At 34.3% G+C, this 20,077-nt stretch overlaps 1 protein-coding gene across 1 annotated transcript; it reads right to left on the reverse strand.

Moving 5' to 3' along the window:
* Positions 1-6,325: 6,325 nt before the first annotated feature.
* On the reverse strand, positions 6,326-15,380 carry LOC113763784. The gene is made up of 6 exons (XM_027307709.1): positions 15,068-15,380; positions 14,698-14,918; positions 8,663-8,785; positions 7,768-7,981; positions 7,433-7,642; positions 6,326-6,561 (listed from the first exon to the last, which is right to left on the reverse strand). The coding sequence occupies exons 1-6, from the start codon at positions 15,368-15,370 to the stop codon at positions 6,532-6,534; spliced, it is 1,101 nt and encodes a 366-aa protein (XP_027163510.1). The 5' UTR covers positions 15,371-15,380; the 3' UTR covers positions 6,326-6,531.
* Between the last annotated feature and the right edge of the window lie 4,697 nt (positions 15,381-20,077).

The raw sequence follows: 20,077 nt of genomic DNA on the forward strand, positions 1-20,077 counted from the left end.
CATCGCGCGTTTTATACCTCCTAGTTATCTTTTAAAAATCAGTCACATGCTGTGTACGTGACTAACTCTGACAAAAATTCAAACTAAAAAATGATCAGGGACTAAAATTAATCATTTTTTATTTGTTATGGATTAAAATTGCTTATTTTCATTCCAGGGGACTAAATTTTCTCGTCAATAATTATGTGAGAGACAATTGGTGCTATTTTCCAAACTTATGATGGAAGAACTTGCGAATTTTGTATTTAATAGAGTTGTACATGTTAAGGATTCTCTTGGACTTGATCTTCTAGTTCCTTTGTGGGTCTGTGACACCAATAGTTATTTACATATTATTGATGTAAAATTTTAGTCTCTTAAAATCGACTAATTCCTTTGTTTATTGCTGAAAAAAAAAATCACAAAAATGTTGACCTAACAAGGAAGTGGTATAATACTAGGCAAGGTGTTTTTTTTTTTTTAAACTGTTGGGCTGAAAATTTTCCTAAAAGGCTACTGGTATATCAACCGCTTGAATTTTTCTTTTTAAATAGTTGGGCTGCCAGGCTTAGTGTGCCCGGTAGCCAATTAGAAACCTTTCTAACATTCTACTGCCCCCAAACATATAATTAGCTTGCTTCCAATACCATGTGGGAATTTTTCAATACGCAAAAATATTATCTTTGTAACTTGCAAAAACTTCAATAAAGTTTTAAATATATACTTCAATAAAGTTTTTCAATAAAAAAATTGGCTAATTGGTATTGAAAGCAAGCTAATTGTACATTTGGGGGCTTGGGGGCAGCCCAACAATTAAAAAAAAAAATTCAAGCAAGTTCTTGGCCTGACAGCCCGGCAACCCAACAGTTTAAAAAAAATTTTTTTTTTTTTTTTTGCTTGGCAGGTATAGTTTTATACCATTTTCCTGTCAGGTCAATATTCTTGCAATTTTTTTCAGCAATAAACAAAGAAATTACTCCTTAAAATCAAAATGAGCGATTTTGTTCTCCAGCAGTTTCTGTAGAATCCATCATCTTTCCTATTGGGTTTTGCAGATTTTTCGACTTCACTTGTTGCGTAATTATTTCAGCAAAATTTATAACTTGATTTTATCATTAATCAAGTTTCCAAATCATTTCAAAGGTGTTGCAAACTTCAAATCAAATAGAAATCACCATATCAACACAAATCAAAGAATCAAAGTAGAAATCCAAAACTTTCAAATTTCTTACTTTATTTTCTCCATAAGACTCAAACAAAGTTACAATTAAATTAATGAAAACTATTTTGGGGTTTTCTAATTAGTGAGTTTCTAGTTATTTTGTGATGTAATGGGTTGGGATAAATGTACATCTTCGTGTTATGAAACTTTCTCTGTGATGAATTGGATTTTTAGTTGCAAGTTTTGCCATTTTTTTTTTTTTTTTGAGTTTTAGGTTTTAGTTGAAAAATGGCATTCCCTTGTTTGTGGAATGTTGGGTTCAAATTTCTCATGGGTTATGATCGTTAGGATCCTAGAAATCATTAGACCTAATTTGGTTGCAACTTTATTTGAGTCTTCTGAAGAAAATAGAGTAGGACATTTGAAGTTTTACTCGTTTGATCAGTTGATTTCTGTTTACAAGGTGATTTTTATTTGATTTGAAGTTTGGAACATGTTTGAAATGATTCCAAAACTTGATTGATGACAAACTCATGTTGTAAATATTTTGAAAATAACTTGTCTACAAGTTAGGCTGAAAAATATGCAAAATCAATCGGGGGAAGATGATGAATTCGATTGATTCCAGCCAAATTTCGATAGGAAAGTTGATCAAGTACCAAAAGGGAGTCTTTTTTTTTATTTGTAAGGGATCAAAATAGCTCATTTTGATTTTAATTAGTAACATGTGAGAGAGGATGGGTGCAATTTTTTCTTGTATTTTTTAATTTGGAAGTTAAAAACCTTATTAAATTTGAGCTAGTTTACAGTTTTAAACAAATATTTGTCTGTTCCTGAATTATGGAAGTCAAAGCACGAAAACTTCCGCCCTCACCTGGCTTTCGGTTGACAGCTCAGCAAGCAAATGTTATTCAACCCATGGTCAGTTAGCTGACTGTATAACATACGATAAAGAAACCGTGCCTGTTTAACAAGCCAAAAGGGTGACGTGGCTTTTCAAGAACCACACAACCCATGGTGGGGTCACCGACCGTGCTCAAGAGTTTGCCCAAAAAAAAAAACTAAATTTTAACATAACTTATTTACTGTAGTCATCTTATTGTAATCGTCTTAGAAATTATTGTAACCAATGAGAAAGCACACCTAAATTAAGAAAAAATTAAGCTATTTTTATTAAAATCAAGAGAAATTATTAGATCTTTTTATGCAAAAAAAAAAAAAATTACCATCTCTTCTCAACCCAAAAAAAAGTTATTAAAAATTTCTAAACACGAAATATTATCTTTAATAAAATCTTTACATTTTTCAGGATAAAATTTAAAACCCACAAGATGACACAAAATTTTAACACTAAGTCGCTCCTCATGTTTTATAGGAGTATATAAAAAGATTGTCTTAGGAAAAAATTTGGTGTATAAACTACATCCACTTTACATTTACCAACTTATATTACTTTCTTACTTTACATCTTTAATTTTGAATGATTTACACTCTAAATTCTCATTCTCGACATTTTGCACTTTAAACTCTCAAGTTTGTCCCATTTAAATCTAATTAATAACAACATTAAACCAATTAACGAAAACAAAAATTACACAAATTAATGACAATATGCTAAAAATTACTATTAATTATACTTACAATTTGGTTATACTTTTAGGGGAGAAATTTGAATCCAATATCAGTATATTGTCGTGGTATATATATAATTAAAATTTATTTATAATATCATTATGATGTCAGTATATAATTAAAATATATTGTATTTTATAACATCAGTATAAATTGTCATACTCCCGAACTAATCGATCGAACCATTAACCCCTGACAATTGAGCTCTATCGTGTTGTCATCCTATCCGCGTTTCATAAGACTGGTTTCCCTGCCTATCCTAGTAGACTGCAAGGTAACGCAAGAATAAAACACGCATGCAATAACAAGACACATTTGTCTCATTTTACCGTCTAAATTTCCTGTCAAACATATTTGGGAAAATGAGCAAATTATCAAGATGATCACTAAACTTTTGCAGTCGTGAAATTTTGGCTACTGAATTATTACAAATCTGATTTTGACCATTCAAATATCAAAAATTAAAATTCGAGACCACTCCATTAGATTTAATCGTTAAGTATGTCAGATCTAACTTTCCGTGCGATTCCTATGACAAAACAGATGGGCAATTTAGGAAGTTGCACAAACAATTTATTTTGTCCATTTTTTAAGCCAACACTGTACCCACACCTTCCACCGGACCTGGTGCACTCATTGCGTATACTAGTATCCGCCTTCCATCTGATGTCGAACCCTTGCCGAAGGACTTGATCCGAGCCAATAAAATTAACGGATCCTCCATTACCCATTTGAAGTACCGGATATACCACAACCGCCCTCAATTTCCAGGACCAACTTCTCCAGGCAAGACAGAGGCATTATTGCTTCCATTGCTCCCACAGGAAAGAACGTTGGGTAAATTGACTAGACAGCCATAGAGAGACGTGATGTTTATATAACTCGCGGAGTAATCAAACAAGGTGTAATCTAGAGTCATGTTTACTAAATCAGTAGGACAATTGTCCTCCATCACATCTTCTCTAGTAACTCTCAAAGTCTGGGTGGTTGGATGGATATCCAAGACCCACTATGTCATGTTCTTGATCTCAAGTCCTGTAACATTACTGCTCTAATCGCATCTTAACTCTAGCCCCGGATAGCCACGGTATATATGTTGGATCTTGGTATCCCCGGAAAGGACATCCTATTCCAGCGATGCTGCCGCAGCTGAATACATTCCCACAGGTCTCATAAAACTCTGCCAGATTACTTGAAACAGGATGAAGTTGAAGAAGTATAGAGGCGAGAAAACAGAGAACAGTGGGGAACGACTGTAAAGGGCTATGGGATTTCATTTATTTTGGAGGAGAAGATATCATGAGAGAACAGATTTATTTTGTAAAGGAAATCGCTAGCCACCGATGTAGTTGTTGGAGGGAGTAAATTTAAGAGTAGTTAGATCTTGATAATCGCACGAGTAGTTAGATCTGTCATAATTAACAATTAAATCTAACAGAATGGTCTCGAATATTAACTTTTGATATTTTAATAGTCAAAACCAAACTTTTAATAATTTAGTGGCCAAAACTCGATGATTATAAAAGTTTAATAGCCATCCGAATAATTTGCTCTTGGGAAAATGGCAAATTTAGTCTCTAATTTGTAGCCAATTTGATTCTTAAACTTATATTTTGGTTCCAATCAAGGAACTCAGCAGCAGCGCTACCGCATAATTTCCTTTAGGCTCCTAATCAAGCAATCTAGAAGAGGTATTTTAGGAACTTCAATGCTGGAATTGTAACAAAAATTAACCAACAGATTAGTCTTGTGAAAAATACCCGAAACCCAAAACAAAAACAAAAAATTTTCCAAGGCTACCAAATGGTGCTGGTGGGGTTGCTTCCATGCTCCATGGCACTACTTGCAAATTCTAGCAAATTCCCTGCTTCATGGCACTGCTTGCTTCCATCATTCTTGATGTACACATACCACTTTCCTGTAAGCCGTGAAGCAGCAATATTGCCAGCTTGTTTGGATAGAACAGGACGGATAGTCAAATTAAGAAAATTGGTATTAAGATCCAACCAAAGCAAGCCATGGCAATCCTCTAAATCTGCAGGAATATTTCGAGATAACGAGTTGTTTTCGAGCTTTAAAATCGCAAGATTTGACCACTAAACTGGTTATTTGAGAGTGAAATCCAATTCAAATTCGTACAATTGCTGAAACTAGCAGGGATTGATCCATTCAAATCATTGAAATCAAGAATCAGATTTTCTAACCTCTGCAAGTACATCAGCTCTTGTGGGATTTCTCCATAAAGCTGATTTAACCAAGCATCAAATCACGAAGCTGAGATAATGATTCCAATCTAGATGGGATTGTCCCAGTCAAGTAGTTAAAACTGAGATCAAGGGATTCCAACATGGAACAATTACTCAAGACTCTCTGGTATTGAACTAGTGAACAAATTATTCTGAAGATACAACACTTTCAAATTGTTCCTGGGATCCTGACAAATCCCAGATGAAATCACCCCAGAGAGATTGTTAGAACTCACGTCCAAAGTCTCCAAACTGACCATCTTGGACAAAGATTCACGCAAAGAACCAATGAAATTATTGAATGGCAAAGACAAATTCTTCAAGTTACTCATCTTCACAAGGGTATCAACAGGTAATTCACTAGAAAATTTATATATTGAAATATCAAATAGTTTCAAAACAGAGCATGCACCAAAGCTCTCAGGGACATTACCTGACAAATTAATGTAGGACAACACTAACTCCACCAAGCTTGGACATAAATCAGACAGGTAAGGTGGTAAAACACCCTGAAAATCATTTCCTCCGAGGTACAAAAACCGCATAACCCCTCCAGCACCACTTGACAGCTTTGAAAAAATTTTTATTTTTGTTTTGGATATTTCTCACAAGACTTATCTATCGATTAATTTTTGTTACAATCTCAACATCAAAATTTTTAAGATACCCCTTCTAGGTTGCTCAATTAGAAGCTTGAATGTGGCGTTGCCGAGTCCCTTGATTGGAACCAAAATATAAGTTTAAAAATCAATTTGGCTACAAACAATATATAAGGATGAAATCGACAGAAAAAAAAAAAGTTTAAGGACTAAATTTGCTCTTTTCCCAACATATTTATAACCTTTTTCCATACAGATTTCTAAATTCTAGAGTCTCATACAGAATGCTTTGAGCATTACTTTCGATGGTTGACGGTGTAGCAGGCGCGACGGCCTTTGCGAACGCCCAAATAGGTGCAACTGCGAGAAAAGTTTTCCCTGCCTATTTTAGTAGACTACAGGGTGACGCACAAATGAAGCACGGCAAGAAAAATACAAGACACATTTGTCTCATTATTTTCAAATTCCTTGTCAAACATATCTATGACCTTTTCGATTTAATTTTTTTTAAAGCAGAAAAAGGATAGAATTTAAGAAATATGGAGGAGAAAGGATGATTTGAACTCAAAATTTCTAAATCACGGGACCTCAATTTTAGTAACTATACCCAGATTTCCTCGAGAACCTGTTCCATTCACCTCTGGAAGCTTGAATAACAGCAATCTAACTTTAACACAAAGTATTCCACCAGATTTTTCTGTTAGTACAATTAAGCCAGCATAAACTTTGACAATAAAGAGTAACCCACAATTCATCTTGTGTATAAGAGAGCACGGGCACAAACATACAATTGAAACTATTAGAAGCTAAGCACAAAAAATACTACAGGATTTAACCGTTAGCGACAGGAGTTTTCACAGGCATTCGATGATAGAATGAGCCAACATAGGCGAAAATAGCTAGCTCAGAACCGTTAAAACACACATCCAGCAATCAACTTAGCCTGTAAAACAAAAGAAAAGTTGAAACAGAGAAAGCAAACAAGAGTCAGTCCCTCACAGAAGTACAGAATTGAAGGCTAACCATTCAGTCTACCAAGAATTCGCCAAGCATCTCGGATAGTTACTTTCTGGGTATGGGCATCTCATGGAAGTGAAGAATTAAGATAGAATAGGCTGGGGTCGGTGGACCATTTGTGATGCAGGAGCACGTTTTACATTGAATTTCTTTTTGCTCAGGATGTCGTTAATTATGCTTTATTGCTTATTGTTGCATTAGTTTTAGAAACTATCTAGTATAGCTGGTGTACATGTGCCAGTCACGTGCCCCACCACGGGCATTGTGGCGTTTTGACCTTTTGGGCAATTATGTGTTTGCAAACCTATGAGCACCCATCTTACACCACCACAAGAGTTATTAAGATCAGTTATTACCAAAAAGTTGTGCCACCTCTATCAGGCTGTTATACTGCATAGAAGCAAAATCTACTGCGGCCAGCTAAATTTCCTCCTAGTTTGGCAGTTATAGCAGCAAAGTTTTGTTTGGGTAGAGACTACATGAAAGTACTCTTATGGTGTACAACAATATATAATCAACAAAAAAGTGAAGTTTGATTACAAGAAATATAAGAATTTATATGGAGATTTCAAACGATTTACAAACCAAAGAATAATATCTCTTCATCATGCAGATTGGAAGATTAAGCAAAAAATTTTTTGACATATTAGTTTCAAGATTCCACCGATTCATTAGTAAAAGAACCAGTAAGCTAAAAGAATACTTCCAAGTTTCAGGTACCAAAAGTGAATGCGGCGAGATGTATATCTTCATAATTAAATTAAGGGATTAACAAGACGAATTTAAATGGCAATTACCCAGTGCTCTTTAAGAGGATTGTGCAGGGATTCATTAATCTGATGGAACTTGATTAACTCATCCCTGTATTGGCCCACCTTAACTACAACATAGTAAAAGTTGAGCTCCTCATTTCGATCTAATGCCTCCAAGTACAAAACATAGTAGAGCCCATCATCATTATTGAATTTGCTTGCTAACAACACCTCCTCAAGACGAATTACATCACCCTGTCACAACCACAGCACCAAATTTATAGAAGTAGGTTGGGACATTAGTGGTCACTCAAGCTTACAAATTTAGCCGAGTTAAAATGACACACCACATAGAGAGAGAGAGAGAGAGAGAGAGAGACCTCGTTCTCATTGTGAGTCCACACAGCGAATGTAGCATACTGATAGACCTGTTCATAAGCCTTAATGTCATGAACAGGGACGACCACATCACTTGCAGCAGTAGGAAGATCTAAAGCACCTTTGGGACAGATATCAGCATTCAGCAAAGATTTCTCCAAGTTAAGAATTTGCATGGGTGAAGGAGATTTAGTGTTCTGACGAAATACTGATTTTCTGCGCAAATGTAACAATTTACAAATATGATCAGCCATACACACTGAAAGTGTGATGGTGCACACGGTAAAATCACACGTTCAATGAAAGAAACCATGCACGTAATAGCCTGCATTAAGCTAAAAACATTCATGTCAACAATGGGCAACTACAAAAACAGAATTTCATGTTCACAATGGCAAGAACACAAAAAATATATAATATAATCACAACAATCTAATAATATTTACCGCTATCATGCTGTATCTTTATAACTGAGGCTCTTCCTTGGAACTGTTCTAACTACTTGTTGCATGTGTAACTCATGCAATTCTAGTGCTTCTAACAAACGTTCATATTTAGGCTTCTATGGAAAGACAGGAACAATAGACCATTTACTGGAGACAGAAGAATACAGAACGGATGCACAAATAATCATGGGACACGATATTTCAGGATAACTACTCGAGGATTACATATCCTTTGCTCCTCCTGCATCATGGAATTAACCACATTCTGATATTTTGGCTGCACCACCTTGCCTCTTTATTAAACATTCTTCACCAAAATATCATCCAGAAAAGGCAAATAACAAGCACATACCCAAAGAGAGAACATACAAAGGAGGGTTTATAACATATGAAAGGAGATGACGAAAAGTACCATGAACAATAATAAATGAGAAGCACGAGCAACACTTACATCTTGTTCTTCTGGGCTTCGTCCAAGTTCTCATCCTCTCGTTGTATCTTTCTCAACAGAAGTGTACTAAATCTTGTAGCTGCTTCCTGTAGTTGTAACTCACCCACATACTGCTTGCTGTATCTAAGGGCACAAAAGGGATGACATACAATAAACTTCAGTACTTTGCCCAAAAAAAAAAAAACCTTTCCATTTCTTTAATCGCCGACAATACAAACAGATTCTACGGAAAAAGGAAGCAAGCAAACATAGTCTTAAGTAGCAACAGTCTAATAACAAGATTCAAGCCGGCAACCAAAAATACCACTTATGGCAAGCATTCCATCTGGCCATGCTGTCAGGGTTGCTATAGATGAAGGGAAATGGAATTCAACAAAAAAGGAGAAGAACTGATAAAGAAAAGACAGAAGTAGAAAAATTGGATCAAGTTAGAGTCCATTGCTAGATATGAGCAAGCTCAACTCCAAATAATGTTGTAACCCCCTTTTGTTTTGTAGTAAACACGTTCAAAATCAATGAAATGGATACACCAGCAAATCAGTCCCAGTCCAAGACTAACTCCTAGCTACTAAACAACTGATTTCTTAATAAAATACACAAACCCTTTTGTGATTGGGTGGTGCATGGTAGAAAAGCAAAGGGTTTGTATGGATTCTTTTTTTTGGGGAAAAACATGTATTCTAAACACAAGTCTACAGCAACACCTTTCATAACACCCTAGAGACACCTAACACACACCAAAGGATAACCCAAAAACATATACCGACACATACACATCATCAACCCTTTTCCCTTTACAGCCCTCCCCCTTTGCCACCAGCAGCGCCCAACCCGCTTCAAAATCCCAGCAACCCCTTCCCCCTATCCCCCCCCTTCCACCATTGCCCCACCACACCTTCCCCCTTCCCCCCACCCTTCCTCCTCCTCCCCCTTCCCTTCATGACCAGATTGGGGACCCAACAGTAAGTCAAAAAATTTTATAAACACCCCAAAAAAGTTCAAAACTTTAAAAAACCCAAAACATACCACATCAAAAAGGTCTTCAACAAATACAAAGTTTTCAAAAACACACCCCAAAAACTATTCAAAACTTTGAAAACACCCAAATTTTTTTTTTTTTGAAAAAACACATGTAGGGTAACCTTACCAAAAACACCCAACATTTTATAAAAATACCCAAAAAATACAACAAAAAAAGCCTAAAATACCTAAAAACACCAAAAAAATACACTTACAAACACATCACCACCCTTTCATCCCTTCCGCCACCTACCCTCCCTCATCCCCCTTCATCCTGGCTTCCCTCCTTCCTTCCCCGCGAGCACCCCCCCCTCAGTGCGCCTAACATTTTTATATAAATAATAACTTACAAACACACTTACCAAAAACACCCAACATTTTTATAAATACCCAAAAAATCCTAAAATACCTAAAACCACCAAAAAAAAAAACATACACTTACAAACACATCACCACCCTTTCATCCCTTCCACCACCTACCCTCCCTCATCCCCCTTCCTGCTGGCTTTCCTCCTCCTTCCTTCCTTCAGCACCCCTCCCCTCCCGGCCCTATTCCCTCGCCAATGTGGACAGAACATATCAGGACCACATCTGTCCAGATTAGGTGTGAAAAGGGAAGAGTGATGGAGAAGGGGCCTTTTTTTGGGGTTTTGGAGAAGGGACATTTTTTTGTGTTTTGGCTTTTTTTTTTTTTGGGAGGGTGGGTGGGCACCATCTTTAAAGACATTCCCAGAACACCACATCTAATGATTTTATGAAACACACCTATATTTCAAGTTTTACAAAAGCACTCTCAGAAAAACCCATCCAAACAGACCTTTATTTTTTCCCTTTTTGTGTTTCTAACACGCTAATACACCCTGAGATGCAGCTTACCTAGATTAGTAAAACATGGATGAGTCTCATAGTCCAAACTGATTGAACACATTTGTCTGGCCAATTAAAAGTTAAAAGATGCACAACTTTGACACTACTTATGCTTGACCAAGTACCTAATTAAGCTAACTCAATGCTATGAGAAAACCACTAGTTCGTAGAATCAGCAAAGTGAAAAAATGTAGTATCCCACTACAAGAAGGTAAAAGCAAACCAAGTACATAACAAGAAAAAAGATCAAAATTTGCTTGGAAAGCAAAAAAAGAAACAACTATGGAATATTGGCACCATAAAGCCATTTAAGCAAGGATTTCAACTAATCAAGTCTACATGTTATGCAAATGCACAATTCACTAGAATTTAGACATTGGCCAAGGAATCCTCTTTTTTTTTTCACAGGAAACACCATAGTAAATGTAACAGGGACTTAAATGTCCATATTATTTGTCTCGACAATGCAAGAAAAGGATTGAAAAAAAAATACTTAGAAACACATTTATCAAATTTATACAGGAAAAACACTTTCCTTGGACCATTTTCAATCACAAATACCAAAAGGACAGAAGCCACTTTCCAATTCTCTAGTTGTAGCTCTCGACTACAGAACATGAAAGTAGAGAATACTTTCTCAAAGTAGTAAATGGATAAATCTTCTCATAGACCACACACTAGTCCATGAACTGCATCTTAAAATGATTTATACGCAAGTAAATGAAGCTAATGGTTGTTTTCACCTCTTTATACCTTCTCCTTAGAAATCAATTACAGCTCTCAAAACTCGATTACCCTTAATCTCGCTAACACTGATATCTTTTGGTTGCATCAAAAACACAAAGTTTGCCATTTGACATAGCTGCTCAACCCGCATGCAATAACCAAGAAATGGAAGACATCCATAAGATGGCAGTATTATTGTTATATGAATTAGCCTCAAAATGATTATGTAAAATTGATGCTGCAAACATTGACTTCAAAGGAAATTACCTTTTTCTTTTATCAAGTCTCCTAAAACTAAAACTCTGTTTTTGGGTACCGTTTGCTCAGTAATTAAGTTTCACTAGTATATTTCTTATGAACGTAACACAAATCGGTGCCCATAGCACCGCCTAACACTAACAAAAGTTAAAGCATTTCTGTTAACTTGAGTTCTAAAACACAAGCAGCATTTATAATTTTCTCTAAACAACATCTTCCAAGATTTCAGCCTATTATGTGTCAATCACATGCTGAAACGCTAGTCACGTGTAAGATTTTTCTGCAAATGTTTCAGATTTCCATGTTGTTCCTTCTTTCTCAGGCAATATACCTTTTGCTTTGCATTTCTACCATAATGGGAGCAACCCTCACACCAGGGGCGGATTTAAGGTGGGGACACTAGGGGCACGGGCCCCCACTATCCCCCTTAAATTTCTATAATACTTCTATAATTTTAAGTGTGCCCCCAGAGTTTTCTTAAAAAAGATGTGAAAGAATTACGTGATTTTTTAAGTTAGTTCATAAACTAAAATTCTAAAAAGATACGTAGAGCACAAATTCCATTTGAAATAAGCTACAAAAAACCTTTTCATTTCAACTAACAAGTACCAATCATATCATTCACTTTCTTTGGGCCCCACTCTCCAATTTCCCTTCCCTCCTCTGGGCCCCCATTTTTCCCCCCACAACCGAGAGCCACTACCTTCCACAACCAAGCAACTAGCTACTCTTTCTCTTGATCAATTCATCCAATCATATCATTCATTTCCTTTATCCCCACTTCCCAATTTCCCTTCCCTCCACTGGTCCCCCATTTTCCCTCCACAACCGAGAGCCATTCTTACTTCCACAACCAAATTAGTTATCAAAATATAAAAACTTGCAGTGAGCAATTTGTAAATAGTTTAGTTTATTTTTGAAATAAAATTATTATTACATTAATAATTTTGAATTTGTCTTTTTATGTTTTTCATGGAATATATGCATCATTTGTACTTGTTGGTGAAAATTTTTTTTTTGCCTAAAAAACTAGAAAAAAGAGTAGGGTAAAAATTTTAGGTGGCGTTTGGTTCGCACATCGGATTCAGATTCGGAATCGTCCTTGGTTTGGAATGCTGTCATTCATTCCAATATATTTGTTTGGTTCAAGTACCTGGAATGTGTATCATTACTATAGTCGATGTTTGGTTCGTCGACTCTTTCGGAATGAATATAATAAATATATTATAAATCACATTGTAAATGATAGTTATTAGCTCTTTGTAAATGAGATATAAGAAATTTTCACTAATTAAATATATTAGTATAAATGTATTAGTACATTTAGTCTAACTAATTAATAATTTCTATTAGTAAACATGTATAATTATTAGTATAATTGATAATATTAATTATATTACATAAATTAATGTACATTATATAATACATATAACTAATAATATTATTATTATAAGTTTGTAACTAATTAAATTAAATATTATATATATAATTAAATATAAATATACAAATTTTATAATAAAAATATAATTATATAATATATACAAATATTAATTATACTAATATTTTATATAAATATAATATATATTACATATTAAATATAGTTATTATTATATATTATTATATTTAAAATAATAATTATATAACTTATTAATACTACATACATGTATATATTATAATTATATGCACATATAATATACATTTATAAATATACATATATATCATAAATATAATATTATATAATATTAATAAACTTATAATATATATTATATAAGTATAATTATATTTAACTAAATAATTATAATATATAATATAATAATATAATAATATCATTATTATAAGTTTGTAACTAATTAAATTAAATATTATATATAATTAATTATAATTATACAACTGTTATAATATAAATATATAATTATAAATATATAATATATAAATATTAATTGTACTAATATTTTATATAAATATAATGCATATTAATACTAGATATAGTAATTATTACATATTATTATATTTAAAATAATAAATATAATTATAATTATATAATTTATTAATATTATATACATGTATATATTATAATCATATGCACATATAAAATGCATTTATAAATATACATATATATTATAGATATATTATTATATAATATTAATAAATTTATAATATATATGATATAAATATAATTATATTTAACTAAATAATTATAATATATATTTATATAATATACTAATATTATAATAAAATATTATAATTATAATATATTATAATTATGTATATATTATAATATATATAATATATATTACATATATATAAATATTAATTATACTAAATATTATGTAATCGGTAAAGATTTTGGAATCACACTTGGGTTTTGGACAAAACCCACCCTTTTACTAAGGAATGGAGGGATGCCAAGTTTTTAGAAATCATTCCAAAATTTCAATTCCCATTCCAGTGAACCAAACACCAACTATGGAGTTTATTCTATTCCTTCATTCCGATACCCTTTTACCAAACGCCCCCTTAGTGTTATTTTTGCCCCCACTAAGAATTTTTTCTGGCTCCCCCCCTGCCTCACACTTGTGTTTGATCACTGGTCAGACATACCCTCACACACACGCACACACATGCACACACGGAGTTGAATTAAAAAGCAGCAAGGGAGAAAAAGAAGGTAGAGATTCCAGCTGAGAAAAATGTGAAGCAGCAAACTCTACACGTAGAATGCAATAAATTTACTCAGCAGCCAAGAGTCAAAACCAGAAGCAGCAAACTCTAGGATTTTCCAGCATTTTGCATTTTAGAAAAGTGACGATTTTGCAAAAAGTTTAAGCAATATGAGTAGACGCGTGTCTGCACGAGGAAAAGGCAAATTAGATGGTATCAATCAACGCTTAAGTGCAGCCCAACTCTTACTCAAATCCAAGAAAACAAGTTCTGTCGCACAAATCCTCTTAAAGGCTACCTGAGTTGGCATTTTCAACCCGAACTACAAAATGAAAACTGAAACAAACTCACTCTCAATTGCAAAAAGTCCATCAAAACCTCTCCATTAGTTTCGTGATGAGTATTCCCAATTTAAAGATTAAAAGAAAATGTCTTTATTTGGAGACTACAACCAAAAGCACTCCAGTATCGATTTCACCCTAAAAGTCGAGATGCATGCATACCTTATTTCTTGAAAACGGTAAGAGAAGGATTCATTGACGAGCTGCCACTCGACCAAACGCTTGACTTTTTTCAAGTGGCTATTCTCCACTTCAGCATAGTACACATTCAGGTCACCTAGCTCGTCAACTGCCTCTAAGGTTATGTAATAAAATATGCTCATGCCAACCCTTCTGGAGCTTGCTCTGACAACCCTTACAAACCGAACAGTATCGCCACCTCCCTGACATGTCGGCGCATACATGCATTACAAAACCATTAAAGCGTGATAGTGCTAGGTGATTTGAGGGGTCCCAGAAAAGAGAACACCAAAATAAAATCTCTCTTTTTTTTTTTCTCCTTCAGTGACTTTAAAAAGGGCTAAAAAAAAACCTGGTCCTCATTGTGCTTCTTCACCGCAAACTGGGCAAATGGTGAGACCCGGTCGTTATGGACAGGAATAACACAATGAAACTGAAGGCAGTGCACCGTCTCTTCTGGCGGAGGGGGCGGTAGAAAGTAGTGACGGCAGGACTGTTTTGAGGACGGAAACCGACGGAGATGATTCTGGTCAAGGATGAAGCCGCCGGTCATACCACTGCCTATCGCACCCAAAAATCCTAATTTACATTTCAGTACAAGTTGATACCCCAATCCCCAGGGTTTAGCTCTCCCCAGAGCTACTCGAAGCGCCATTGATTTCACCCCCAATCTTGTATTCGTAGATCAAGAGCAACACCAATCCCTAGCAGCCGCCGCTCCTATGACTCTAAATGGTAGAGTCTACTGTCTAAGCAAACTAATTGGGCTGTAGTTGTGCGATGTTTGGGTTGGTTGTATATGAATGTGGATTGAAATGCTTTCGAATTATCATCTGCTAAACGGACGCGCGTAAATACATACAAACGCCGTACCACAAAAAAAAAAAAAAAAAAAACTGCTATAACACGATACATACATTACTTGTGAAATCCAAATTACTGTTTGGATAAGAATTTATTTGCATGATTTATTTGAGATTTGAGATAATTATTGTAGCACTTTTTATGATGTGATGTATGTGAGATAAAAAGATGGTTGGAAAGATAAAAAGGTGGTTGAAATTTGTGAAGTAAATTTTTTTATAAAAACGTAGAGGAAGTATTTGGGATTTTTGAGTGTTAATTAATATTTATCAGCAGCTTCCCTACTAACTTTTCCACAGGCCCACATCGATGTAAGGGGGTTTGGGGATTGGGTAGATAAATCCCCAAGTTGACCTCAGGAGTTACCACCGTAGCTTTTGAGGTTAATATGAGATTAGGTTTAACTACTAATTCTTAAAATTTCTGAAAAAAAAAAAAAAGATGTTGCGAGCTTCCATGAGCGCTATTTGCATGATCGCATCCATTATTTGGAAATTGGAAAAGAACTTTTGTTTGGATTAGTTCACGGCTACGACAAAATCGTTTGAGGCATGTGCAGGGGCATCATGTAGGCGTGTAGTTTGCCCCTTTACTCCTCAGAGAGGATGTACAGGGACAAATTCGACAGGATGTACAGGGACAAAACAAGCAATAACACAATACTGAAAACCGGAACTAGACTCTTAGGCCTTGTTTGGAAGCTTGGTTTTTTACCAAGTTTGTATAAAATTAGTTTTTTAACAACTTTTGCTACAGAAACCCCAAAAAACTTATCAAAGTTTTTAACCTACACACTTAAAATATCCAAAACACAACAAAAAAAAATTCTCTTCCCCTTTTCTTCTTCTTCCTCTCCCACCACCACCTCCATTGCCGGCTCCGTCACCAATTTCCGGTGCCGGTGCCGATCTTTTTTTTTTTCCCCCTTTTTTTCCCTCTCCCCCTCTTCCTCCCCTGCCATCATCCTCTCTTGTCTTTTTTTTTTTCTCTCTACGTCCGGCGCCATTCCTCCCCCACCTCTCTGTGGGAAAAAAAAATAGGGCAGAGGAGGGCTATGGGGGGAGGGGGAAGGGGCAGAGGGGGCGGCGGGCAGAAGGGGACGGCAGGGAGAGAGGGAAGGCGAGGGAAGGGGAAGGGGCAGAGGGGGGTGGCGCAGAGAGGGGCGACGGGGGAGAGGGGAAGGCGGGACAGAGGGGGGCAGCGGGAGTGGAGTTTGCTGCTTTGGGGGTGGCGAGGTAACGGGGAAAGAGAAGAAGAAGAAAAAAAAAAGAAAGAAAGAAAAAGAAAAAGAAAAAGAAAAATAAAGGGAAAGAGAAAAAAAAGAAAGAAAAAAAGTTTTTCACCTTACAAAAACTTTTACAAAATTTTTTCAAAAACTTCTACAGTGCACTACAGTAAAGTTTTAGACAGACTTCCAAAAAATTCAGGTTCCAAACAGGCCCTTAATGAATACTATATGTTTTTAATCTCAAAATTGTGATGTTTACATCTCTCTTAAATATGCGCCTGAAACGGAGGATTTTAAGCAGGGATAATTTCATAAACCTCCCCTGAGGTTTTACAAAATATCACCTAGTTCCCTTGAAATTTTAAAAATCTTACTTAGCACTCCTTGAATTGATATTTTGGTAATATTGGAAGTCCTTCTAACCAAAAGTAATATTAAAAAATTCATGTTTGAGGAGAGAGATTATTTTCGTGCCTTTAATACCCTTAGACTATAAAAAAATGAACATTTTACAAACCAAGGAAAAAAAGTACTAAATTGGAACCACCTTCAAAGTGAGGAGATGAAAATTAGTAAGATTTTATGTTACGGTCAATAGTCACTTCTACAGTAGAAAGAGATGGTAAAAGTAAATACTATTTTTTGAACCATTTCTACAAATAGAACCCTTCATAGTGTTTAAGGTAATTAGCATGTAAATCATACATTTGAGCAAAAAAAACTTAGTAATAGATGAAATTCAACTTCAATATCATACAAAAAATTTACTCAAAATAGACAGTTTTTTTATGGGTGTGAAATATGAAAATTTTATTATAGAAAAAGTCAGAATTTGAAAAACTATTTGGAGTTTCAATAACTTTATTTCTCTTGCGCTCTACATGAATAGGAATAAATAAATAAATAAATAAAATTATGAAACACCGAAAAAGGAAAAAAATAAAAAGAACCTGCAGCTATTCTTCTTCAAATGCATTGAATATTTCATTGATTAAATCCTATATTTCATTGATACTTGCAATTCAATTATACACACACACACACATACACACACACACATATATATATATATGTATGTATGAATGTTTGTATAGACATTGTTAAAGAAAAATAGGAAATTTAGAGAAAGAAAAACAAGTTCAGAAAATTTAAATATGAGGGTATTATTGACAATTCATCACTTTTGATATTAGTATATGACCCTACTATCACTTCACGGGTACTAAATGAGATTTTGAAAAGTTTAGGGGAGTTAGGTGATATTTTATAAAACCTCAAGTGAGGTTTCTAAAATTATCCCTTTTAAGTATTCTCAAGTGATAGAGCCAGCACATTCAGTCCAAATAACAAATCCAATAAACCAGAATTCAAGAATCCGACAAGAATATGTCAAAGACAAAGTTCCAGAAGTTCTCTTCTTCGTAGCAATGAAAAAAAGTGTAAAAGAAACATTTGTTGGGTGGGGTGAATCCAGCTAGGCTTAACTGACACTTTGGGAACATCATCAAATGATTTTGCATACACCTTATAGCCTTCTTTCCAGTCAAATTTAACAAATCAAATTAGATAATCAACACACCAAAAAAATTCAAAGAAGACTTGCAAATATAAAAGTCACCTACATGATTGGAAGCAATGACCGGTCCCAACTCCCAACCTGCACACGATTGATGAATATATCCGCATCCTCGAAAACCCCAATTCTTTTTTGAATGAGAAATGACACCTCCCCATTAGAACAGTACCAGTCAATAGCAACCACAGCCTGGGCACTTCTTAATAATTTTCCCTTGAATCACGCTCAAATGGTCTAAAGCCATGTCATTCTTAAATATACCCTGATAAGATGCACGTGATACTTATATCTTAATCTGCTATTGAAATAATAATCAAATTGATACTTTTTTTTTTACTTACTCGTGTATAACAGTAAAAGGAATCGGAAACTGATATTACAATTATAATTGGCTGGCGAAGAATGAAGGAAGCTAAATCATTTGGTTCCATGTCCGTCAGGTGATATGCTTGGACAATGCTAGCCCTTCTCCCATCCTATAATTATATCAATATCAATTTTATATGAAGAGTCCTACAATTATATCAATATCAATTATATATGAAGATAAGATGCAAAAAAACCATATATCTAAAACCAGATATCAGGATAAGAGATGATGTCAAGTACATGAAGCAACATGGTAAAGTAATTTTTGCCAGGAAGTATACTATACACCAAGTTTCAATCGAATTTCTGTTCTATAAGATATTCAATGATCATGGGTTGTGATTTTTGTATGATTAGAATAAAAATGACCTTTCTCCAATTGAAACAAAAATAAATGATTGAAATGATTTTTTGCGTTGTGGCTGTCGAATAACTATAGCTCTTTAGATTGCAGTTTTGTTCATTTTATCCTATTTTGTGAACATTATTCTCCAAATAATAATAATAATAATAATAATATAATAATAAACATACCAGTTTTCCTATCCTATAATCATCCCGCAACACCAACCCTCCATCCATCATAGCCCATGGCATTGCCTCGACATGATTCATAAATAATCGAGCTTTACTCCCATCTTTAGTGTATTTTTAAGGGTTAATTTCATATACTTCCCCTGAGGTTTTTAACAATTGCAGAAAATTTTCCTCAATTTCTAAACAGTGCACCTACCTCCCTTATTTTCACTATTTAAGTAACATTCTAGACCCAAAAGGTTATACTTTTTTTCAAAATTTCTATAATGCCCTTTAGTTATAATTCACAACAAAAATATAAAGGGAAAAAATAGTTTACAGTTTCTATTCATTTATATTTATTTCTTACCACTATTACCTACTTATCAACATTTAAATCACCACTAAATAAACACTTATTTTTGTTCTAATGTTCCGCTTTTACTTAAAAATTTCTGATGCAGACCATTGTATCAACTATTAATACTACATCATATACCCAAAAACTTACCTACAATTTTATAACAATATCAGATTTTACTTAATATACTACAATATTCATCAATATTCTTAAATTTCAATTCCATGGATGCCACCTTTTTAATACAAAATAATCTAAACCATCACTATTAATATCAGTATCCAATATATTCCATTGGCATAGAGTTCAAAATCTATCAAATTATCTCCATAGGAATAATATCAATAATTGTAAATAAAAAATAAAAACACAATGCAGTTATAAATATATATCAAAAACACTTTTTTTCATGATAACCATAACAGTATAACCTATATGTAGTTCCTAT

This window comes from Coffea eugenioides, chromosome 2 (assembly GCF_003713205.1).
Source record: "Coffea eugenioides isolate CCC68of chromosome 2, Ceug_1.0, whole genome shotgun sequence".
Classification (NCBI taxonomy): Eukaryota; Viridiplantae; Streptophyta; class Magnoliopsida; order Gentianales; family Rubiaceae; genus Coffea; species Coffea eugenioides.